Source organism: Fringilla coelebs (genome assembly GCF_963513975.1).
Source record: "Fringilla coelebs genome assembly, chromosome: 32".
NCBI classification, from domain to species: domain Eukaryota; kingdom Metazoa; phylum Chordata; class Aves; order Passeriformes; family Fringillidae; genus Fringilla; species Fringilla coelebs.
The window spans coordinates 594,637-618,594 of record NC_140058.1 but is presented as its reverse complement, the minus strand read 5'-3'; the positions used below and the strand labels follow the sequence as shown (position 1 = coordinate 618,594).

General features: G+C 50.1%; 1 protein-coding gene across 1 annotated transcript in view; it reads left to right on the top strand.

Annotated features, from left to right (window-relative positions):
- Nucleotides 1-816: 816 nt before the first annotated feature.
- The window catches only part of EVI5L (ecotropic viral integration site 5 like), a 47,647-nt gene continuing 24,505 nt past the window's right edge, over nucleotides 817-23,958 (top strand). Inside the window, exons 1-7 of the mRNA XM_084223889.1 lie at nucleotides 817-946; nucleotides 6,433-6,566; nucleotides 9,316-9,505; nucleotides 13,110-13,334; nucleotides 14,019-14,093; nucleotides 16,423-16,548; nucleotides 17,760-17,903. Coding sequence (XP_084080015.1) covers nucleotides 6,442-6,566; nucleotides 9,316-9,505; nucleotides 13,110-13,334; nucleotides 14,019-14,093; nucleotides 16,423-16,548; nucleotides 17,760-17,903 — 885 coding nt within the window. The 5' untranslated portion in view covers nucleotides 817-946; nucleotides 6,433-6,441. The remainder of the gene's footprint in view (nucleotides 947-6,432; nucleotides 6,567-9,315; nucleotides 9,506-13,109; nucleotides 13,335-14,018; nucleotides 14,094-16,422; nucleotides 16,549-17,759; nucleotides 17,904-23,958) is intronic.

Below are 23,958 nucleotides of genomic sequence, written 5' to 3'. Positions count from 1 at the left end.
TGTCCTTACCTCAGATCCCTGAGGGAATGAGGGATCCCCTCACGCCAGATCCCTGACGGAATGAGGGATCTTCTCACCTCAGATCCCTGAGGGAATGAGGGATGTCCTCACCCCATTCCAGATGCCTGAGGGAAGGAGCGATCCTCACTCCATCCCGGCTGACCCTTCACCGCTCTCCCCCACCGCTGGGGTCTCCAATGGCGCCGCTCTCCCTCCCCACACGGCTCTTCGACGCCCCATTGGAACAGATGCCTGTCAATCATCGCCACTGGCCAACAGAAGTCGCTCATTTCCCCAGGAGGGCGGGACCAGCGCCGAGAGCTGGGGGCGGGACTCCGCCTCGTACGCGCGCTTGCATTGGCTGGCTCAGCAGATTCTACCCTGCAATTGGCTGAGACTCCTGTCAATCGAATCCAAGCCTTCAGGTGGAGCGGCGGGGCTTGTTGTCCTCTCCTGTCAGCCAGGTGCCACTCCAAGGCAGACGCGGCAGTTGATTGGCTCTTGTACCCATCAATCATCCGCACCTGAGCCTCGGTTCCCACACCGCTTCCCACCGCTCCGCACCTGAGCCGTCCATTCGTCGCTTCCACACCTCTTCCCACAGCTTCTCGCGGGGGTGCAGGGGCGCAGCCCCGCCTTGGCTCTCATTGGATAAACACCCTGCCTATCAACACGAACGCGCAATGCCATTGGTTAGAGGAGCGGCAGGCGGGGCTTGTCATTGCAGTTCCCGCTCGTGATTGGCGAAGACGCTGCGGGTGGGCGGTCCCAGACGCGGAACTCGGGCGCTGATTGGACGCGGTGCTTGCCCGCTGTCAGTCAGTGCCGGCCGGGGCGGCGGCGGCGGCTCCGCGATGGCGGCGGGCGCGGGGCTGCCGGTGAGGGGGCAACGGCGCGGAGCCCCCCCGGGAGGGCGACCGGGGGTCGCCATGGCCGCGGACCGCAGGTACGAGGGGCCGGGGGGGCCGTGAGGGAGCTGTCATTGAACAATGGAGGGTTCCCCCCTCAGAGATGAGGGCGATGGGGGGGCGGGGCATCGCCCCCCTGAGGGGGAAAATGGAGGCGCCCCCCCTCAATGGGGGTGAGGGGTTGCCCGCCTTTTTCTGTGAGGGGGTGACAGCCCTGAGGGGCGTTTGGAGTGACCCCTCTTTGTGAGGGGGTTTGGGGTGACCCCTCCTGAGCGGGGGGGTTGGGGTCACCCCATTTTTGGGGGGTTTGGGATCACGCCCCCTTTGTGAGGGGGTTTGGGGTGACCCCCGTTTGAGGGGATTTGGATTGACCGCCCTTTTTAGGGGGGGTTTGGGGTGACCCCTCCTGAGGGGGGGTTGGGGTCACCCCATTTTTTGGGGGGTTTGGGGTCACCCCCCTTTGTGAGGGGGTTTGGGGTCACCCCAGTTCTGAGGGGATTTGGATTGACTCCCCTTTTTAGGGGGGGTTTAGGGTCACCCCGTTTTTGGGAGTTTGGGGTCACCTCTCTTTGTGAAGGGGTTTGGGGTGACCCCTCCTGAGGGGCGTTTGGGGTCACCCCCTTTTGAGGGGATTTGGATTGACGCCCCTTTTTTGAGGGGGTTGGGGTCACCCCATTTTTGGGGGGTTTGGGGTCACCCCCCCTTTGTGAGGGGGGTTTGGGGTGACCCTTCCTGAGGGGGTTTGGGGTCACCCCCCTTTGTGAGGGGGGGTTTGGGGTCACCCCATTTTTGGGGGGTTTAGGGTCACCCCCCCTTTGTGAGGGGGTTTGGGGTGACCCTTTGTGAGGGGGTATTTGGGGTCACCCCATTTCTAGGGGGTTTAGGGTCACCCCATTTTTGGGGGTTGGGGTCACCCCCCTTTGAGGGGATTTGGATTGACCCCCCCCCCCTTTTTAAGGTCACCTCAATTTTAGGGGATTTGGGATCACCCCATTTTTGGGGGGGATTTGGGGTTCCCCATTTCTGGTGAACTCTTGGTCTGACCCCCCATTTTTGGGTTCTTTGGGTCCCACTCGCCCTTTCTGGGTTTTTTGGGGTTTTTGGGGTTTTTTTGGGGTTTGTTGGGAATTTTGGGGTTTTTTTGGGGCATTTTTGGCTTTTTGGGGGGTGAAATGTGACATTTTGGGTCTAAAACGTGGGATTTTGGGAGCCAAAATATCAAATTTTGGGTCCAAAAATTAAAACTGTGGGTTGAAAGGTGGGATTTTTGGGGCCAAAAGTCAAATGTTGGAAATGAAATGTGAGATTTTGGGGGTGAAATGTGAAAATTTGGGTCTAAAAAGTGGGATTTTGTGGTGAAATGTCTCATTTTGGGTTGAAATGTGAGATTTTGGGGCCAAAAATCAAATTTTGGAACTGAAATGTGGGATTTTGGCGGTGAAATATCAAATTTTGGCACCGAAATGCAGAAGTTTTGGGACAAAATGTAGGATTTTGGAGCTGAAATGTCCAATTTTGCTGCCAAAGCGGGAGATGTTTGGCTGAAATGTGGGATCAATGTTGGATTTTGATGCCAAAATGGGAATTTTGGGGGGTTTTGGGGCTGAAATGGGATATTTTGGGGGCGTAATGTGAATTATTGATGCCAAAATTAGAATTTTTGATGCCAAAATGTGAATTTTTGATGCTGAAACGTGAATTTTTAGTGCCAAAATGTGAAGTTTTGGGGTGACCCAGAGGATTTTGGGGCTGAAATTTGAGATTTTGGGGCTGAAATTTGAGATTTTGAGGCTGCAATGGGAATTTTTGATGCCAAAATGTGAATTTTGAGGCTGCAATGGGAATTTTGGGGCTGATTTTTAAGATTTTTAAGGCTGCAGTGGGAATTTTTGTTGTCACAATGTGAATTTTTGGGCTGAACCTGAGGATTTTGGGGCTGAACCCGAGGATTTTGGGCTGCAATGGGAATTTTGGGGCTGAAATGTGGAATTTTTGGAGGCACAATGGGAATTTTTGATTCGGAATGGGAATTTTTGCTGCCAAATGTGAATTTTTTGGGTCTAAACCAGAGGATTTTGGGCTGAAGCAGAGGATTTGGTGCCACAATGGGAATTTTTGGTGCCACAATGGGAATTTTTGCTGCTGAATGTGAATTTTTGAAGTCTCAATGTAAATTCTTTGGGCTAAACCAGAGAATTTAGGGCTGAAATGGGAATTTCTGATGCTGAAATGTGAATTTTTTGGGCAGAACCGTGGGATTTTTAAGGCTGCAATGGGAATTTTTGGGGCTGCAATGTGAATTTTTTGTGCCAAATGTGAATTTTTGATGCTGAAATGTGTATTTTTGGTGCTGCCATGTGAATTTTTTTGCTAAATGTGAATTTTTGGTGCTAAATGTGAATTTTTGGGCAGAACTGCGGGATTTTTAAGGCTGCAATGGGAATTTTTGATGGCAAAATGTGAATTTTGGGGCTGAACCCGAGGATTTTGGGGCTGAACCCGAGAATTTTGGAGCTGAAATGTCAATTTTTGATGCTGAATGTGAATTTTTGGGGCCAAAATGCAAATTTTGGGGCTGAAATGTGAATTTTTGATGCTGCAATGTAAATTTTTGGGGCCAAAATGTGAATTTTTGGGCAGAACCGTGGGATTTTTAAGGCTGCAATGGGAATTTTTGGGCTGAACCTGAGGATTTTGGGCTGAAATGGGAATTTTTGAGGCTGAAATGGGAATTTTTTGGGCTGAAATGGGAATTTTTGGGGCAGAACCGCGGGATTTTTTAGGCTGCAATGGGAATCTTTGATGCCAAAATGTGAATTTTTGGCCTGAACCAGAGGATTTTGGGCTAAACCTGAGAATTTTGGAGCTGAAATGTGAATTTTTGATGCTGCAATGTGAATTTTTGGGGCCAAAATGTGAATTTTTGGGCAGAACCGTGGGATTTTTAAGGCTGCAATGGGAATTTTTGGGCTAAGCCAGAGGATTTTGGGCTGCAATGGGAATTTTTGGGGCTGAAATGTGAATTTTTGGGGCTGAAATGTGAATTTTTGGGGCAAAAACGTGGGATTTTTAAGGCTGCAATGGGAATTTTTGGGCTGAGCCAGAGGATTTGGTGCAGTAATGTGAATTTTTGATGCTGAATGTGAATTTTTGATGCTGAATGTGAATTTTTGGGACAGAAATGCAGATTTTTAAGGCTGCAATGGGAATTTTTGCTGCTGAATGTGAATTTTTGGAGCCACAACAGGAATTTTTGGGCAGAACCAGAGGATTTGGGGGCTGAAATGTGAATTTTGGGGCTGAAATGTGAATTTTTGGAGGCACAATGGGAATTTTTGATTCGGAATGGGAATTTTTGCTGCCAAATGTGAATTTTTTGGGTCTAAACCAGAGGATTTGGGGCTGAAGCAGAGGATTTGGTGCTGCAATGTGAATTTTTGGTGCCACAATGGGAATTTTTGCTGCTGGATGTGAATTTTTGAAGTCTAAATGTGAATTTTTGGGCCGAAATGCAAATTTTTGGGCCAAAATGTGAATTTTGGGGCTGAAATGCAAATTTTTGATGCTGAAATGTGAATTTTTAGTGCTGAAATGTGAATTTTTGAGCAGAACCAGAGGATTTTGGGGCTAAACCAGAGGATTTGGTGTTGTAATGGGAATTTTTGGTGCTGCAATGTGAATTTTTGGAGTCACAATGTGAATTTTTGGGCTGAATCAGAGGGTTTTGGGGCTAAGCCAGACGATTTGGGGCTGCAATGGGAATATTTGGGGCTGCAATGGGAATTTTTGATGCTGAATGTGAATTTTTGATGCTGAAATGTGAATTTTTTGTGCTAGATGTGAATTTTTTGGGCAGAACCGCGGGAGTTTTAAGGCTGCAAAGTGAATTTTTTGTGCTGAATGTGAATTTTTGGAGCTGCCATGTGAATTTTTGGAGCCGAAATGTGAATTTTTGATGCTGAAATGTGAATTTTTGGAGCTGCCATGTGAATTTTTTGTTCTAAATGTGAATGTTTGGAGCCGACATGTGAATTTTTGGGGCTGAAATGTGAGTTTTTGGGGCAGAACCGCGGGATTTTTAAGGCTACAATGGGAATTTTTTGTGCTGAATGTGAATTTTGTGCGCTGAATGTGAGTTTTTGGAGCTGCCATGTGAATTTTTGGGGCTGAAATGTGAGTTTTTGGTGCTGAAATGTGAATTTTTGGGGCAGAACCGCGGGATTTTTAAGTCTGCAATGGGAATTTTTCCTGCTGAATGTGAATTTTTGAAGGCTCAATGTGAATTTTTGTTCTGAACCAGAGGGTTTTGGGCTGCAATGGGAATTTTTGGGGACAAAATGTGAATTTTTGATGCTGCAATGTGAATTTTTAGTGCTGCAATGGGAATTTTTGGACAGAACCGTGGAATTTTTAAGACTGCAATGGGAATTTTTGGGCTGAACCCGAGGATTTTGGGGCTAAGCCAGAGGATTTTGGGCTGCAATGGGAATTTTTGGTGCTGAATGTGAATTTTTGGGGCTGAAATGTGAATTTTTAGGGCTGAAATGTGAATTTTTGGTGCTAAATGTGAATTTTTGGGCAGAACCGCGGGATTTTTAAGGCTGCACTGGGAATTATTGGAGCTGCAATGGGAATGTTTGGAGCTGCCATGTGAATTTTTTGTGCTGAATGTGAATTTTTGGAGCCAAAATGTGAATGTTTGCTCCTGAATGTGAATGTTTGGAGCCGCCATGTGAATTTTTGATGCTGAAATGTGAATTTTTTGTGCTGAATGTGAATTTTTGATGCTGCCCTGTGAATGTTTGCTGCTGAATGTGAGTTTTTGGAGCTGAATGTGAGTTTTTGCTGCTAAATGTGAATTTTTGATGCTGCAATGTGATTTTTTTGTGCTAGATGTGAAGTTTTTGGGCAGAACCGCGGGAGTTTTAAGTCTACAATGTGAATTTTTGTTCTTAACCAGAGGATTTTGGGGCTAAACCAGAGGATTTGGTGTTGTAATTTGAATTTTTGATGCTGCAATGTGAATTTTTGGTGCTAAATGTGAATTTTTGATGCTGAAATGTGAATTTTTGATGCTGAAATGCCAATTTTTGATGCTGCAATGTGAATTTTTGGAGCTGCAATGTGAATTTTTGATGCTGAAATGCCAATTTTTGATGCTGCAATGTGAATTTTTTGTGCTAAATGTGAATTTTTGCTGCTGAATGTGAGTTTTTTTGTGCTAAATGTGAGTTTTTGGAGCCGCCATGTGAATGTTTGATGCTGAATGTGAATGTTTGGAGCCGCCATGTGAATTTTTGGATCTGAAATGTGAATTTTTGGGGCTGCAATGTGAGTTTTTAGGGCTGCAATGGGAATGTTCGGAGGGGAAATGTGAATTTTTGGAGCCGCCATGTGAATGTTTGATGCTGAAATGCCAATTTTTGCTGCTAAATGTGAATTATTGCTGCTGAATGTGAATTTTTTGTACTAAATGTGAGTTTTTTGAGCCGACTGTGGATCCCCCTGAGCTGTGTCCCCCCAGGTGAGGGCCATGGCCTCCCCGCTGGGCAGCCCCGAGCCGTCCCTGGAGGGCCCCGCGGGGTCCCCGCGCGCCGAGCCCGAGACCCTGAGCCCCGACGAGCTGCAGCTGCTGGCCAAGCTGGAGGAGCAGAACAGGTGAGGGGGGAAAGAAATCCTTCCGTGTTTGTGGGGAGGGATAAAAACATCCCTGTCTGTGGGGATAAATCCATCCCTGTGCATGGGGATAAATCCATCCCTGTCTGTGGGGATAAATCCATCCCTGTTTGTGGGGATAAATCCATCCCTGTGCATGGGGATAAATCCATCCCTGTGCATGGGGATAAATCCATCCCTGTCCATGGGGATAAATCCATCCCTGTCCATGGGGATAAATCCATCCCTGTCTGTGGGGATAAATCCATCCCTGTCCATGGGGATAAATCCATCCCTGTCCAATAAATCCATCCCTGTTTGTGGGGATAAATCCATCCCTGTCCATGGGGATAAATCCATCCCTGTCCATGGGGATAAATCCATCCCTGTTTGTGGGGATAAATCCATCCCTGTGCATGGGGATAAATCCATCCCTGTGCATGGGGATAAATCCATCCCTGTCTGTGGGGATAAATCCATCCCTGTCCATGGGGATAAATCCATCCCTGTCCAATAAATCCATCCCTGTTTGTGGGGATAAATCCATCCCTGTCCATGGGGATAAATCCATCCCTGTCCATGGGGATAAATCCATCCCTGTCCATGGGGATAAATCCATCCCTGTCCATGGGGATAAATCCATCCCTGTCCATGGGGATAAATCCATCCCTGTCCATGGGGATAAATCCATCCCTGTCCAATAAATCCATCCCTGTTTGTGGGGATAAATCCATCCCTGTCCATGGGGATAAATCCATCCCTGTCCAATAAATCCATCCCTGTTTGTGGGGATAAATCCATCCCTGTCCATGGGGATAAATCCATCCCTGTCCATGGGGATAAATCCATCCCTGTCCATGGGGATAAATCCATCCCTGTCCATGGGGATAAATCCATCCCTGTCCATGGGGATAAATCCATCCCTGTCCATGGGGATAAATCCATCCCTGTCCATGGGGATAAATCCATCCCTGTCCATGGGGATAAATCCATCCCTGTTTGTGGGGATAAATCCATCCCTGTTTGTGGGGATAAATCCATCCCTGTTTGTGGGGATAAATCCATCCCTGTTTGTGGGGATAAATCCATCCCTGTGCATGGGGATAAATCCATCCCTGTCCATGGGGATAAATCCATCCCTGTCCATGGGGATAAATCCATCCCTGTCCATGGGGATAAATCCATCCCTGTCCATGGGGATAAATTTTTCCATCCCTTTTATTGATTTGGGGCTGCATCTGGATGGGGATGGAAATCCAGCCTGGCCCACCTGGGGAAATCTCCCTGGTTTGGGGTCATTGGGGAAAATAGCTCCAGTTTTGGGGTAAAATATCTCCATTTTTGGGGTCATTTTGGGAAAATATTTCCATTTTTGGGGTCATTTTGGGGTAAAATATATCCATTTTTGGGGCTGTTTTGGGGATAATACCTCAATTTTTGGGGTGGAATATTTCCTTTTTTGGAGAGAATATCTCAATTTTTGGAAAGAATAGCTCCATTTTTTGGTGGGATATCTCCATTTTTTGGGTGAAATATCTCCATTTTTTGGGTGGAATATCTCCATTTTTGGGGTAACGTCTCCATTTTTGGGGTAACATCTCCATTTTTGGGGTAACATCTCCATTTTTGGGGTCATATCTCCATTTTTGGGGTCATATCTCCATTTTTGGGGTAACATCTCAATTTTGGGGTGGAATATCTCCATTTTGAGGTGGAATATCTCCAGTTTTGGGGTAGCATCTCCATTTTTGTGTCCCTCCCACCTGCCCTGGGCACATTTTGGGTCACTCCCACCTTCTTTGGGCACATTTTGGGTCACTTTTGTGTCCTTCCCACCTGCCCTGGGCACATTCTGGGTCACTTCTGGGTCAGTTCTGGGTCACTGTCTCCAGGTCAGTTTTGGGTCACTCCCACCTCCTTTGGGCCCCTTTCTGGGCACATTTTGGGTCAGTTCTGGGTCATTCCCACCTTCTTTGGAGACATTTTGGGTCACTCCCACCTGCCCTGGGCACATTTTGGATCACTTTGGGTCACTCCCACCTGCCCTGGGCACATTTTGGGTCAGTTCTGGGTCACTTTTGGGTCCCTCCCACCTGCCCTGGGCACATTTTGGGTCACTCCCACCTGCCCTGGGCACATTTTGGGTCACTCCCACCTGCCCTGGGCACATCTTGTGTCCCTTCTGTGTCCCTCCCAGCCGCTCTGTGCCCGTTTCGTGCCCCTTTGTGCTGACTTTGGGCTGACTCTGTGCTGACTTTGGGCTGACTTTGGGCTGACTTTGTGCTGACTTTGTGCTGACTTTGTGCTGACTTTGTGCTGACTTTGTGCTGACTTTGTGCTGACTTTGGGCTGACTTTGTGCTGACTTTGGGGCTGACTTTGGCCTGACTTTGGCCTGACTTTGGGGCTGACTTTGGGGCTGACTTTGGCCTGACTTTGGTGCCCCTTTGGAGTGACTTTGGGCTGACTTTGCGCTGACTTTGGGCTGACTTTGTGCTGACTTTGGCCTGACTTTGTGCTGACTTTGGCCTGACTGGGCTGACTTTGGGCTGACTTTGGCCTGACTTTGTGCTGACTTTGGTGCCCCTTTGGGCTGACTTTGGGCTGACTTTGTGGCTGACTTTGGGCTGACTTTGTGCTGACTTTGGCCTGACTTTGGGCTGACTTTGGCCTGACTTTGGCCTGACTTTGGGCTGACTTTGGCCTGACTTTGGCCTGACCTTGGCCTGACTCTGTCCCTTTGCCTGCCGCAGGCTGCTGGAGGCCGACTCCAAGTCGATGCGCTCGGTGAACGGCTCGCGGCGCAACAGCGGCTCCTCGCTGGTGTCCAGCTCGTCGGCCTCGTCCAACCTCAGCCACCTGGAGGAGGACACCTGGATCCTCTGGGGCCGCATCGTCAACGAGTGGGACGAGTGGAGGAAGAAGAAGGAGAAGCTGCTCAAGGTGGGCTTGGAATCCTCCAGTCTGTTGGGTTTTGGGGTGGGTTTGTCCAGTTTGTTGGGTTTTGGGGTGAAACTGTCCCAATTGGTTGGGTTTTGGGGTGAATTTGTCAATTTCCTTTTATTTTAGGGTGGGTTTGTCCAGTTTGTTGGGTTTTGGGGTGAATTTGTCCAGTTTGTTCTGGTTTGGGATGGGTTTGTCCAGTTTGTTGGGTTTTGGGGTGAATTTGTCCAGTTTGTTCTGGTTTGGGATGGGTTTGTCCAGTTTGTTGGGTTTTGGGGTGAAACTGTCCCAATTTGTTCTGGTTTGGGGTGGGTTTGTCCAGTTTGTTCTGGTTTGGGGTGGGTTTGTCCAGTTTGTTCTGGTTTGGGGTGGGTTTGTCCAGTTTGTTCTGGTTTGGGGTGGGTTTGTCCAGTTTGTTCTGGTTTGGGGTGGGTTTGTCCAGTTTGTTCTGGTTTGGGGTGGGTTTGTCCAGTTTGTTCTGGTTTGGGGTGCGTGTGTCCAGTTTGTTCTGGTTTGGGGTGGGTTTGTCCAGTTTGTTCTGGTTTGGGGTGGGTTTGTCCAGTTTGTGGTGGTTTTGGATGGATTTCTCCAGTTTGTTCCATTTTGGGATGGATTTCCCCAGTTTGTTGGGTTTTGGGATGGATTTCCCCAATTTGTTCCATTTTGGGATGGATTTGTTCACTTTGTTCAGGTTTGGGATGGATTTCCCCAGTTTGTTGGGTTTTGGGATGGATTTCCCCAGTTTGTTGGGTTTTGGGATGGATTTCCCCAATTTGTTCCATTTTTTGATGGATTTGTTCAGTTTGTTCAGGTTTGGGATGGGTTTCCCCAGTTTGTTCAGGTTTGGGATGGGTTTCCCCAGTTTGTTCAGGTTTGGGATGGATTTCCCCAGTTTGTTCAGGTTTGGGATGGATTTCCCCAATTTGTTCAGGTTTGGGATGGATTTCCCCAGTTTGTTCAGGTTTGGGATGGATTTCCCCAATTTGTTCCATTTTGGGATGGATTTCCCCAATTTGTTCCGTTTTGGGATGGATTTCTCCAGTTTGTTCCATTTTGGGATGGATTTCCCCAGTTTGTTCAGGTTTGGGATGGATTTTCCCAGTTTGTTCAGGTTTGGGATGGATTTCTCCAGTTCAGGTTTGGGATGGATTTCCCCAGTTTGTTCAGGTTTGGGATGGATTTTCCCAGTTTGTTCAGGTTTGGGATGGATTTCCCCAGTTTGTTCAGGTTTGGGATGGATTTCTCCAGTTTGTTCCATTTTGGGATGGATTTCCCCAGTTTGTTCAGGTTTGGGATGGATTTCCCCAATTTGTTCCATTTTTGGATGGATTTGTTCAGTTTGTTCAGGTTTGGGATGGATTTCTCCAGTTTGTTCCATTTTGGGATGGATTTCCCCAGTTTGTTGGGTTTTGGGATGGATTTCCCCAATTTGTTCCATTTTGGGATGGATTTGTTCAGTTTGTTCAGGTTTGGGATGGATTTCCCCAGTTTGTTCAGGTTTGGGATGGATTTCCCCAGTTTGTTCAGGTTTGGGATGAATTTCCCCAATTTGTTCCATTTTGGGATGGATTTCCCCAGTTTGTTCCATTTTGGGATGGATTTCTCCAATTTGTTCCATTTTGGGATGGATTTCCCCAGTTTGTTCCATTTTGGGATGGATTTCCCCAGTTTGTTCTGTTTTGGGATGGATTTCCCCAGTTTGTTCCATTTTGGGATGGATTTCCCCAGTTTGTTCAGGTTTGGGATGGATTTCCCCAGTTTGTTCAGGTTTGGGATGGATTTCCCCAGTTTGTTCAGGTTTGGGATGGATTTCCCCAGTTTGTTCAGGTTTGGGATGAATTTCCCCAATTTGTTCCATTTTGGGATGGATTTCCCCAGTTTGTTCCATTTTGGGATGGATTTCTCCAGTTTGTTCCATTTTGGGATGGATTTCCCCAGTTTGTTCCATTTTGGGATGGATTTCCCCAGTTTGTTCCATTTTGGGATGGATTTCCCCAGTTTGTTCAGTTTGGGATGGATTTCCCCAGTTTGTTGGGTTTTGGGGCCGATTTGGTCACCTGGACACGTTTTGGGGTGGATTTGTCCAAGAGGAGGGCACGGCTTGGGTCCTGCTTTGTCCAGCCCAAGTTTTGAGCACGTTTGGGGTCACCCTGACCCCAGTGACCCCACTGACCCCAGTGTCCCCAGTGTCCCCCCTGTCCCCAATGTCCCCACTATCCCCACTGTCCCCACTGCCCCCACTGTCCCCAGTGTCCCCAGTGTCCCCACTGTCCCCCCTGTCCCCAGTGTCCCCCCTGTCCCCAGTGTCCCCAGGAGCTGATCCTGAAGGGGATCCAGCACCACTTCTGTGCCATCGTGTGGAGCAGCAGATTTGGGGACCATGACTTTGGGGCCAGTGAGATTGCAGTGATGTTTGGGGTCAATGGATGAGTTTGGGGTGACATTTGGGGTTTGGGGTGACATTTGGGGTGACATTTGGGGTCACTCTGTGTTCCCAGGAGCTGATCCGGAAGGGGATCCCGCACCATTTCCGCGCCATCGCGTGGCAGCTGCTGTGCCCTGGAGCAGGGACAGGGGGGTTTGGGGTCCCATTTAGAGTTTGGTGTCACATTTGGGGTTTGGTGTCACATTTAGGATCACATTTGGGATCTCTGTGTCCCCGCAGGAGCTGATCTGGAAGGGGATCCCGCACCATTTCCGCGCCATCGTGTGGCAGCTGCTGTGCCCTGGATCGGGGACAGGGGGGTTTGGGGTCTCATTTAGGGTTTGGTGTCACATTTGGGGTGACATTTGGGGTTTGTGTCCCCGCAGGAGCTGATCCGGAAGGGGATCCCGCACCATTTCCGCGCCATCGTGTGGCAGCTGCTGTGCCCGGGTGCAGCAGATTTGGGGTCAATGGGATGACTTTGGGATCATGTTTAGGGTTTGGGGTGACATTTAGGATCACATTTGGGGTCACTCTGTGTCCCGAGGAGCTGATCCGGAAGGGGATCCCGCACCATTTCCGCGCCATCGTGTGGCAGCTGCTGTGCCCTGAAGCAGCAGATTTGGGGTCAATGGGATGAGTTTGGGGTCCCGTATGGGATCATGTTTGGGGTTTGGTGTCACATTTGGGGTCACTCTGTCCCCCCAGGAGCTGATCTGGAAGGGGATCCCACGCCCATCTGTGCCATCGTGTGGCAGCTGCTGTGCCCTGGAGCAGCAGATTTGGGGTCCCATTTGGGGTCCCATATGGGATCATGTTTGGGGTTTGGTGTCACATTTGGGGTGACATTTGGGATCTCTGTCCCCCCAGGAGCTGATCCGGAAGGGGATCCCGCACCATTTCCGCGCCATCGTGTGGCAGCTGCTGTGCCCTGGAGCAGCAGATTTGGGGTCAATGGGATGACTTTGGGGTCCCATATGGGATCATGTTTGGGGTTTGGTGTCACATTTGGGGTCACTCTGTCCCCCCAGGAGCTGATCCGGAAGGGGATCCCGCACCATTTCCGCGCCATCGTGTGGCAGCTGCTGTGCCCTGGAGCAGGGACGGGGGGGTTTGGGGTCCCATTTAGGGTTTGGTGTCACATTTGGGGTGACATTTGGGGTCACTCTGTGTCCCCAGGAGCTGATCCGGAAGGGGATCCCGCACCATTTCCGCGCCATCGTGTGGCAGCTGCTGTGCAGCGCGGCCGAGCTGCCGCTCAAGGCTCAGTACTCGGAGCTGCTGCGCATGAGCTCCCCCTGCGAGCGCCTGATCCGCCGCGACATCGCCCGCACCTACCCTGAGCACGACTTCTTCAAGGGCCAGGACAGCCTGGGCCAGGAGGTGCTCTTCAACGTCATGAAGGTGACATTTGGGGACACCGGGGTGGGACAGGGACAGGAGGTTCTCCTCAGAGTCCTGAAGGTGACATCAGGGGACACAGGGACAAGGTGAGGTGGCACAGGAGGTGCTCCTCAGCATCACAGAGGTGACACTCTGGGGACACAGGGCTGGCACTGGGACAGGGACAGGAGGTGGCACAGGAGGTGGCACAGGAGGTTCTCCTCAGCCTCCTGAAGGTGACACTGGGGACACCAGGGTGGCACTGGGACAAGGACAGGGAGGTTCTCCTCAGTGTCCTGAAGGTGACATCTGGGGACACAGAGACAGTAGGTGGCAGTGGCGGTGGCCCAGGTTCTCCTCAGCCTCTAGAGGTGACATCTGGGGACACTGGGATAGGAGGTGGCCCAGGAGGTGCTCCTCAGCATCCTGAAGGTGACACTCTGGGGACACAGGGGTGGCACTGGGACGGGAGGTGGCACAGGAGGTGGCCCAGGAGGTGGCCCAGGAGGTGGCCCAGGTTCTCCTCACCCTCTGGAGGTGACATTTGGGGACACAGAGGCAGGAGGTGGCCCAGGAGGTGGCACAGGAGGTGGCCCAGGTTCTCCTCACCCTCCCAGAGGTGACATTTGGGGACACAGGGACAGGAGGTGGCCCAGGAGGTGGCCCGGGAGGTGGCCCAGGTGACATTTGGGGACACTTTTGCAGGCCTACTCTCTGGTGGATCGCGAGGTCGGCTACTGCCAGGGCAGCGCCTTCATCGTGGGACTGCTGCTGATGCAGGTGGGGATCCGGGACTCTGGGAATTCCAGGGGGGTTGGGAAATTCCAGAGGGTTTTTTTTTGGAATTCCAGGGGGTTGTAGGAATTCCAGGGGTTTTTGGGAATTCCAGGGGGGTTTTTTGGGAATTCCGAGGGGTTTTGTGGGAATTCCAGGAGGTTTTCTTTGGAATTCTGAGGGGTTTTGTGGGAATTCCAAGGAGGTTTTGGGAATTCCAGGGTTTTTTTGGGAATTCCGAGGGTTTGTGGGAATTCCAGGAGGGTTTTTCTGGGAATTCCGAGGGTTTTGTGGGAATTCCAGGGGTTTTTTTTGGGAATTCCAAGGGGTTTCTGGGAATTCCAGGGGGGGTTTTTAGGAATTTCGAGGGGTTTGATGGGAATTCCAGGGGTTTTTTGGAATTCCGAGGGGTTTGTGGGAATTCCAGGGGTTTTTGGGGGGAATTCCGAGGGGTTTTGTGGGAATTCCAGGGGGGTTTTTTTGGGAATTCCGAGGGGGTTGTAGGAATTCTAGGGGTTTTTTTGGGAATTACGAGAGTTTTGTGGGAATTCCAGGGAGGTTTTTTGGAAATTCCGGGGGTTTTGTGGGAATTCCAGGAGTATTTTTGGGAATTCCAGGGGTTTGTGGGAATTCCAGGGTTTTTTTGGGAATTAGGAGAGTTTTGTGGGAATTCCAGGGTTTTTTTTGGGAATTCCGAGGGGTTTGTGGGAATTCCAGGGGTTTTTGGGGGGAATTCCGAGGGGTTTTGTGGGAATTCCAGGGGGGTTTTTTTGGGAATTCCGAGGGGTTTTGTGGGAATTCCAGGGTTTTTTTGGGGAATTCCAGGGGTTTTTTTGGGAATTACGAGAGTTTTGTGGGAATTCCAGGGGTTTTTTTGGGAATTCCGAGGGGTTTGTGGGAATTCCAGGGGGGTTTTTTGGGAATTCCGAGGGTTTTGTGGGAATTCCAGGGGGGGGTTTTGGGAATTCCGAGGGGTTTGTGGGAATTCCAGGGGTTTTTGGGGGGAATTCCGAGGGGTTTTGTGGGAATTCCAGGGGGGTTTTTTTGGGAATTCCGAGGGGTTTTGTGGGAATTCCAGGGTTTTTTTGGGGAATTCCAGGGGTTTTTTTGGGAATTATGAGAGTTTTGTGGGAATTCCAGGGGTTTTTTTGGGAATTATGAGAGTTTTGTGGGAATTCCAGGGGGTTTTTTGGGAATTCTGAGGGTTTTGTGGGAATTCCAGGGGATTTTTTTGGGAATTCCGAGGGTTTTTTGGGAATTCCGAGGGTTTTGTGGGAATTCCAGGGGGTTTTTTGGGAATTCCGAGGGTTTTGTGGAATTCCAGGGGTTTTTTTTGGGAATTCCGGGGGTTTTGTGGGAATTCCAGGGTTTTTTTGGGGAATTACGAGAGTTTTGTGGGAATTCCAGGGGGTTTTTGGGAATTCCGAGGGTTTTGTGGAAATTCCAGGGTTTTTTGGGAATTCCAAGGGTTTTGTGGGAATTCCAGGGGGTTTTTTGGGAATTCTGAGGGTTCTGATGGGAATTCCCGGGGTTCTGCTGGGAATTCCCGGGGTTCTGATGGGAATTCCCGGAGTTCTGCTGGGAATTCCGAGGTTTTTGCTGGGAATTCCCGGGGTTCTGATGGGAATTCCCATTTTTTTTCGGGACTCCCGTGCGTGTCCCACTGCAGATGCCGGAGGAGGAGGAGGCGTTCAGCGTTTGATGGGAATTCTGGGGTTTTGATGGGAATTTTGCAGGTTTTTGGTGGGAATTCTGTGGATTCTGATGGGAATTCCCGGGGTCCTGATGGGAATTCCCATTTTTTTGGGGAATCCCGTTTGTTTCCCACCCCAGATGCCGGAGGAGGAGGCGTTCAGCTTTTGCTGGGAATTCTGGGGTTTGATGGGAATTTTGCAGGTTTTTGGTGGGAATTCTGTGGTTTCTGATGGGAATTCCCAGTATTCCGATGGGAATTCCCTTTTTTTTTGGGAATTCCCGTGCTTTTCCATCTGCAGATGCTGGAGGAGGAGGCGTTCAGCGTTTGATGGGAATTCTGGGGTTTGATGGGAATTTTGCAGGTTTTTGGTGGGAATTCCGGGGTTTTTGCTGGGAATTTCAGGGATTCTGATGGGAATTCCCGGGGTCCTGATGGGAATTCCCATTTTTTTTGGGAATCCCGTGCGTTTCCCTCCCCAGATGCCGGAGGAGGAGGCGTTCAGCGTTTGATGGGAATTACGGGGTTTTGCTGGGAATTCTGGGGATTCTGATGGGAATTCCCAGGATTCTGATGGGAATTCCCGGGGTCCTGATGGGAATTCCCATTTTTTTTGGGAATCCCGTGCGTTTCCCTGCCCAGATGCCGGAGGAGGAGGCGTTCAGCGTCTTCGTGCGCCTGATGCAGGAGTACCGGCTGCGCGAGCTCTTCAAGCCCAGCATGGCCGAGCTGGGGCTCTGCATCTACCAGTTCGAGTTCCTGCTGCAGGTGGGGACACTGGGGACACTGGGGACAGCCAGGGACAGCCAGGGGACAGCAGGGACAGCCAGGGGACAGCAGGGACAGCAGGGACAGGGACAGCCAGGGGACAGCAGGGACAGCCAGGGGACAGCAGGGACAGCAGGGACAGGGACAGCCAGGGGACAGCAGGGACAGCCAGGGGACAGCAGGGTACAGCAGATGGGGACAGCGGGGACAGCAGGGACAGCCAGGGGATAGCAGGGGACAGGGAGGGGACAGTGACAGGGAGGGGACAGGGACAGTGAGGGGACAGGGAGGGGACAGTGACAGGGAGGGGATGGGGATAGGGACAGGGACAGACCCCAAATTCCCAGTTTTGTCCCCACATCCAGATCCTGAATTCCCATTTTTCTCTGACCCCAATCCCCATTTTTCTCTGACCCCAGTCCCCGTTTTTCTCTGACCCCAATCCCCGTTTTTCTCTGACCCCAAATTCCCATTTTTCTCCCCAAATCCCCATTTTTGTCTGACCCCAAATCCCCATTTTTCTCTGACCCCAATCCCTGTTTTTCTCTGACCCCAAATTCCCATTTTTTCTCCCCAAATCCCCATTTTTCCCTGACCCCAAATCCCATTTTTCTCCCCCAATCCCCATTTTTCTCCCCCAATCCCCATTTTTTCTCCCCAAATCCCCATTTTTCTCTGACCCCAATCCCGTTTCTCTCCCCAAATCCCCGTTTTCTCTGACCCCAATCCCATTTTTTCTCCCCAAATCCCCATTTTTCTCCCCAAATCCCCATTTTTCTCCCCCAATCCCCATTTTTCTCCCCAAATCCCCATTTTCTCTGACCCCAAATCCCATTTTCTCTGACCCCAACCCCGTTTCTCTCCCCAAATCCCCATTTTCTCTGACCCCAAATCCCGTTATCTCTGACCCCAATCCCATTTCTCTCCCCAAATCCCATTTTCTCTGACCCCAATCCCATTTCTCTCCCCAAATCCCGTTTTCTCTGACCCCAAATCCCCATTTTTCTCCCCAAATCCCAATTTTCTCTGACCCCAAATCCCGTTATCTCTGACCCCAAATCCCCGTTTCTCTCCCCAAATCCCCGTTTTCTCTGACCCCAATCCCCATTTCTCTCCCCAAATCCCGTTATCTCTGACCCCAAATCCCGTTATCTCTGACCCCAAATCCCCGTTTCTCTCCCCAACCCCGTTTCTGTCCCCGCGGCGCTCAGGAGCAGCTGCCGGAGCTGAACGTGCACTTCCGCTCGCAGAGCTTCCTCACCTCCATGTACGCCTCCTCCTGGTTCCTCACGCTCTTCCTCACCACCTTCCCCCTGCCCGTGGCCACGCGCGTCTTCGACATCTTCATGTACGAGGTACCCCAACGGCACCGGGGCTGGAGGGGGAAAGCACCCAAAAATGGGGTGGGGTGGGGTAAATCCTTCAAAAATGGGGGTGGGGTGGGGTAAATCCTTCAGAAATGGGGTTGGGGTTGGGTAAATCCTTCAGAAATGGGGTTGGGTTTGGGTAAATCCATCAAAAATGGGGTTGGGGTGATACCAAATCCTTCAGAAATGGGGTTGGGATGGATCAAATCCTTCAAAATTGGGGTTGGGTTTGGGTAAATCCCTCAAAACTGGGGGTGGGTTTGAGGAAATCCATCAAAATTGGGATTGGGTTTGACCAAATCCTTCAGAAATGGGGTTGGGGTTGGGTAAATCCTTCAAAAATTGGGTTGGGTTTGGGTAAATCCATCAAAAATGGGGTTGGGGTGGGGTAAATCCTTCAAAAATGGGGGTGGGGTGGGGTAAATCCTTCAGAAATGGGGGTGGGGTGGGGTAAATCCTTCAAAAATGGGGGTGGGGTGGGGTAAATCCTTCAAAAATTCGGTTGGGTTTGGGTAAATCCCCCAAAAATGGGGGTGGGGTGGGGTAAATCCTTCAGAAATGGGGTTGGGGTGGGGTAAATCCTTCAAAAATGGGGGTGGGTTTGGGTAAATCCCTCAGAAATGGGGTTGGTTTGGGTAAATCCATCAAAAATGGGGTTGGGTTTGATCAAATCCTTCAGAAATGGGGTTGGGGTGGGTCAAATCCATCAAAAATGGTTTTGAGTTTGAGTAAATCCCTCAAGAATGGGTTTGGGATGGGACCAAATCCTTCAAAAAGGGGTTGGGGAGGGTCAAATCCTTCAGAAATGGGATTGGGTTTGAGTAAATCCCTCAGAAATGGGTTTGGGTTTGATCAAATCCTTCAAAAATGGGGTTGGGTTGGAGTAAATCCATCAAAAATTGGGTTGGGTTTGAGTAAGTCCTTCAGAAATGGGTTTGGGTTTGAGGAAATCCATGAAAAATGGGGTTGGGTTTGGGTAAATCCCTCAGAAATGGGGTTGGGTTTGGGTAAATCCATTAAAAATGGGGTTGGGTTTGGGTAAATCCATCAAAAATGGGGTTGGGTTTGAGTAAATCCATCAAAAATGGGGTTGGGTTTGAGTAAATCCATCAAAAATGGGGTTGGGTTTGAGTAAATCCATCAAAAATTGGGTTGGGGTTGGGTAAATCCTTCAAAAATGGGGGTGGGGTGGGGTAAATCCTTCAAAAATGGGGGTGGGGTGGGGAAAATCCTTCAGAAATGGGGTGGGGTGGGGTAAATCCTTCAGAAATGGGGTGGGGTGGGGTAAATCCTTCAGAAATGGGGTGGGGTGGGGTAAATCCTTCAAAAATGGGGGTGGGGTGGGGTAAATCCCCCAAAAAATGGGGGTGGGGTGGGGTAAATCCTTCAAAAATGGGGTGGGGTGGGGTAAATCCATCAAAAATTGGGGTTGGGTTTGAGTAAATCCATCAAAAATGGGGTTGGGTTTGGGTAAATCCCTCAAAAATGGGGGTGGGGTTGGGTAAATCCATCAAAAATGGGGTTGGGGTGGGGTAAATCCATCAAAAATGGGGGTGGGTTTGGGGTAAATCCCCAAAAATGGGGGTGGGGTGGGGTAAATCCTTCAAAAATGGGGCTGGGTTTGAGGAAATCCATGAAAAATGGGGTTAGGTTTGGGTAAATCCCTCAAAACTGGGGGTGGGTTTGAGGAAATCCATCAAAATTGGGATTGGGTTTGATCAAATCCTTCAGAAATGGGGTTGGGGTGGGGTAAATCCATCAAAAATGAGTTTGGGGTGCATCAAATCCTTCAAAAATGGGTTTGGAGTGGGTCAGATTCCTAAAGAATGGGTTTGGTTTGGCCAAATCCTTCAAAAATGGGTTTGGGTTTGAGTAAATCCCTCAAGAATCGGTTGGAGTTTGAGTAAATCCCTCAGAAATGGGGATGGGATGGGACCAAATCCCTCAAAAATGGTGTTGGGTATGGGTAAATCCATCAAAAATGGGTTTGGGTTTGATCAAATCCTTAAAAAATGGGTTTGGATTTGGGTAGATCCATCAAAATTGGGGTTGGGTTTGGGTAAATCCATCAAAAATGGGTTTGGGTTTGATCAAATACTTCAAAAATGGGTTTGGGTTTGATCAAATCCTTAAAAAATGGGTTTGGGTTTGGGTAGATCCATCAAAATTGGGGTTGGGTGTGGGTAAATCCTTCAAAAATGGGGGTGGGGTGGGGTAAATCCTTCAAAAATGGGGGTGGGTTTGGGTAAATCCTTCAAAAATGGGGGTGGGGTTGGGTAAATCCTTCAAAAATGGGGGTGGGGTGGGATAAATCCTTCAAAAATGGGGGTGGGTTTGGGGTAAATCCTTCAAAAATGGGGGTGGGGTGGGGTAAATCAATCAAAAATGGGGGTGGGGTGGGGTAAATCCTTCAGAAATGGGGGTGGGTTTGGGTAAATCCTTCAGAAATGGGGTTGGGTTTGAGTAAGTCCTTCAGAAATGAGTTTGGGTTTGAGTAAATCCATCAAAAATGGGGATGGGTTTGGGTAAATGCCTCAAAATTGGGGTTGGGTTTTGGTAAATCCCTCAGAAATGGGGATGGGTTTGGGTAAATCCCTCAGGAATGAGTTTGGGGTGCAGTAAATCCTTCAGAAATGGGGTTGGGTTTGAGTAAATCCTTCAAAAATGGGTTTGGGTTTGAGGAAATCCCTCAGAAATGGGTTTGAGTTTGAGTAAATCCATCAAAAATGGGTTTGGGATGGGACTAAATCCTTCAAAAAGGGTTTGGGGTGGGTCAAGTCCTTCAGAAATAGGGTTGGGTTTGACTAAATCCCTCAAAAATGGGTTTGGGTTTGATCAAATCCTTCAAAAATGGGGTTGGGGTGGGTCAAATCCTTCAGAAATGGGGTTGGGTTTGATCAAATCCTTCAGAAATGGGGTTGGGGTGGGGTAAATCCTTCAAAAATGGGGGTGGGGTAAATCCTTCAAAAATGGGTTTGGGTTTGAGTAAATCCCCCAAAAATGGGGGTGGGGTGGGGTAAATCCTTCAAAAATGGGGTTGGGGTGGGGTAAATCCTTCAGAAATGGAGTTGGGGTGGGGTAAATCCTTCAAAAATGGGGGTGGGTTTGGGTAAATCCTTCAGAAATGGGGGTGGGGTGGGGTAAATCCTTCAAAAATGGGGTTGGGTTTGGGTAAATCCATCAGAAATGGGGTTGGGTTTGGGTAAATCCATCAAAAATGGGGTTGGGTTTGGGTAAATCCATCAAAAATTGGGTTGGGTTTGATCAAATCCTTCAAAAATGGGGTTGGGTTTGGGTAAATCCATCAAAAATTGGGGTTGGGTTTGAGTAAATCCTTCAGAAATGGGGGTGGGGTTGAGTAAATCCTTCAGAAATGGGGGTGGGGTGGGGTAAATCCTTCAAAAATGGGGGTGGGGTGGGGTAAATCCTTCAGAAATGGGGCTGGGTTTGAGGAAATCCATGAAAAATGGGGTTAGGTTTGGGTAAATCCCTCAAAACTGGGGGTGGGTTTGAGGAAATCCATCAAAAATGGGATTGGGTTTGATCAAATCCTTCAGAAATGGGGGTGGGGTTGGGTAAATCCTTCAGAAATGGGGTGGGGTGGGGTAAATCCATCAAAATTGGGTTGGGTTTGGGTAAATCCCCCAAAAATGGGGCTGGGGTTGGGTAAATCCATCAGAAATTGGGTTGGGTGTGGGTAAATCCTTCAAAAATGGGGTTGGGGTGGGGTAAATCCTTCAAAAATGGGGGTGGGGTGGGGTAAATCCTTCAGAAATGGGGTGGGGTTGGGTAAATCCTTCAGAAATGGGGGTGGGGTGGGGTAAATCCATCAAAAATGGGGGTGGGTTTGAGGAAATCCATGAAAAATGGGGTTGGGGTGGAACCAAATCCCTCAGAAATGGGGTTGGGATGGATCAAATCCATGAAAAATGGGTTTGGGTTTGATCAAATCCTTCAAAAATGGGGTTGGGGTTGATCAAATCCTTCAAGAATGGGGTTGGGTTTGAGTAAATCCATCAAAAATGGGTATGGGGTGGGTCAAATCCTTCAAAAATGGGGTTGGGTTGGAGTAAATCCATCAAAAATGGGTTTGGGTTTGATCAAATACTTCAAAAATGGGTTTGGGTTTGATCAAATCCTTAAAAAATGGGTTTGGGTTTGATCAAATCCTTAAAAAATGGGTTTGGGTTTGGGTAGATCCATCAAAATTGGGGTTGGGTTTGGGTAAATCCATCAAAATTGGGATTGGGTTTGAGTAAATCCCTCAAAAATAGGTCTGGGGTGGAGTAAATCCCCCAAAAATGGGTCTGGGTTTGAGTAAATCCCCTAAAAATGGGGTTGGGTGTGGGTAAATCCATGAAAAATGGGGTTGGGTTTGATCAAATCCATCAAAAATGGGTTTGGGTTTGAGTAAGTGCTTCAGAAATGGGGTTGGGTTTGGGTAAATCCATCAAAAATGGGGTTGGGTTTGGGTAAATCCCTCAGAAATGGGGTTGGGTTGGAGTGAATCCATCAGAAATGGGGTTGGGTTTGAGGAAATCCATCAAAAATGGGGGTGGGGTGGGGTAAATCCATCAAAAATGGGGTTGGGGTGGAACCAAATCCTTCAGAAATGGGGTTGGGATGGATCAAATCCATGAAAAATGGGTTTGGGTTTGATCAAATCCTTCAAAAATGGGGTTGGGGTGGGTCAAATCCATCAAAAATGGGGTTGGGTTTGGGTTTGAGTAAATCCTTCAAAAATGGGGTTGGGTTTGGGTAAATCCCTCAGAAATGGGTTTGGGTTTGACCAAATCCCTCACAAATGAGCTTTGGGGTGCCTCAAACTTCTCAAAAAGGGATTTGAGTTTGACTAAATCCCTCAAAAATGAGTTTGGGGTGGGTCAAACTCCTCAGAAATGGGTTTGGGTTTGACCAAACTCCTCAGAAATGGCTTTGGGGTGGATCCAGCTCCTCCAGAAGGGTTTGGGGTGGATCCAGCTCCTCCAGAAGGGTTTGGGGTGGATCCAACTCCTCAGGAATGGGGTTGGGGTGGATCCAACTCCTCCAGAGGGTTTGGGGTGGATCAGATCCCCCAACCAGGGGCTCTGGGGGGGCCCTGGGGTGGCCCCGGTGACCCAGGGATGACCCGAGGTGGCCCCGTGGTGGCCCTGGGGTGGCCCTGGGGTGACCCCAATGACCCAGGGTGACTCTGGGGTGGCCCTGGGGTGGCCCCGATGACCCAAGGTGACTCTGAGGTGGCCCTGGGGTGACCCTGATGACCCAAGGTGGCCCCGTGGTGGCCCTGGGGTGACCCCGATGACCCAGAGTGACTCTGAGGTGGCCCTGGGGTGGCCCTGATGATCTAAGGTGACTCTGGGGTGGCCGTGGGGTGACCCTGATGATCTAAGGTGGCTCCAGGGTGGCCGCGGTGGCCCCACGGTGGCCCTGATGGCCGGGCAGGGTGGTGGCAGGGGTGGGGTGGCCCCAGTGACTCAGGGTGGCCCTGGGGTGGCCGTGGTGATCTGGGATAACCTGAGGTGGCCCCAGGGTGGCCTTGGTGGCCCCATGGTGGCCCTGATGGCCGCGGTGACCGGGCGGGCAGTGGCAGGGTGGGATGGTCCCAATGACTCAGGGTGGCCCCGGGGTGGCCGTGGTGGCCCTGTGATGGCCATGGTGACCCATGGTGGCCATGGTGGCCCCTTGGTGGCCTTGGTGGCCCCACAGTGGTCGTGGTGGCCGTGGTGACCAGGCAGGCAGTGGCAGGGGTGGTCCCGATGACTCAGGGTGGCCCCGAGGTGGCCGTGGTGGCCCCGCGGTGGCCGTGGTGGCCCTGCAGTGTCCCTGGTGGCCGCACTGACCGGGTGGGTGGTGGCAGGGTGGGATGGCCCCAATGACTCAGGGCGGCCTCGTGGTGGCCATGGTGGCCCCGTGGTGGCCCCGTGGTGGCCCCGTGGTGGCCGCGCTGACGGGCGGGCGGTGGCAGGGGTGGCCCCGGGGTGGCTGTGGTGGCCCCAGGGTGGCCGTGGTGGCCCCGTGGTGGCCGTGCTGATGGGCAGGCGGT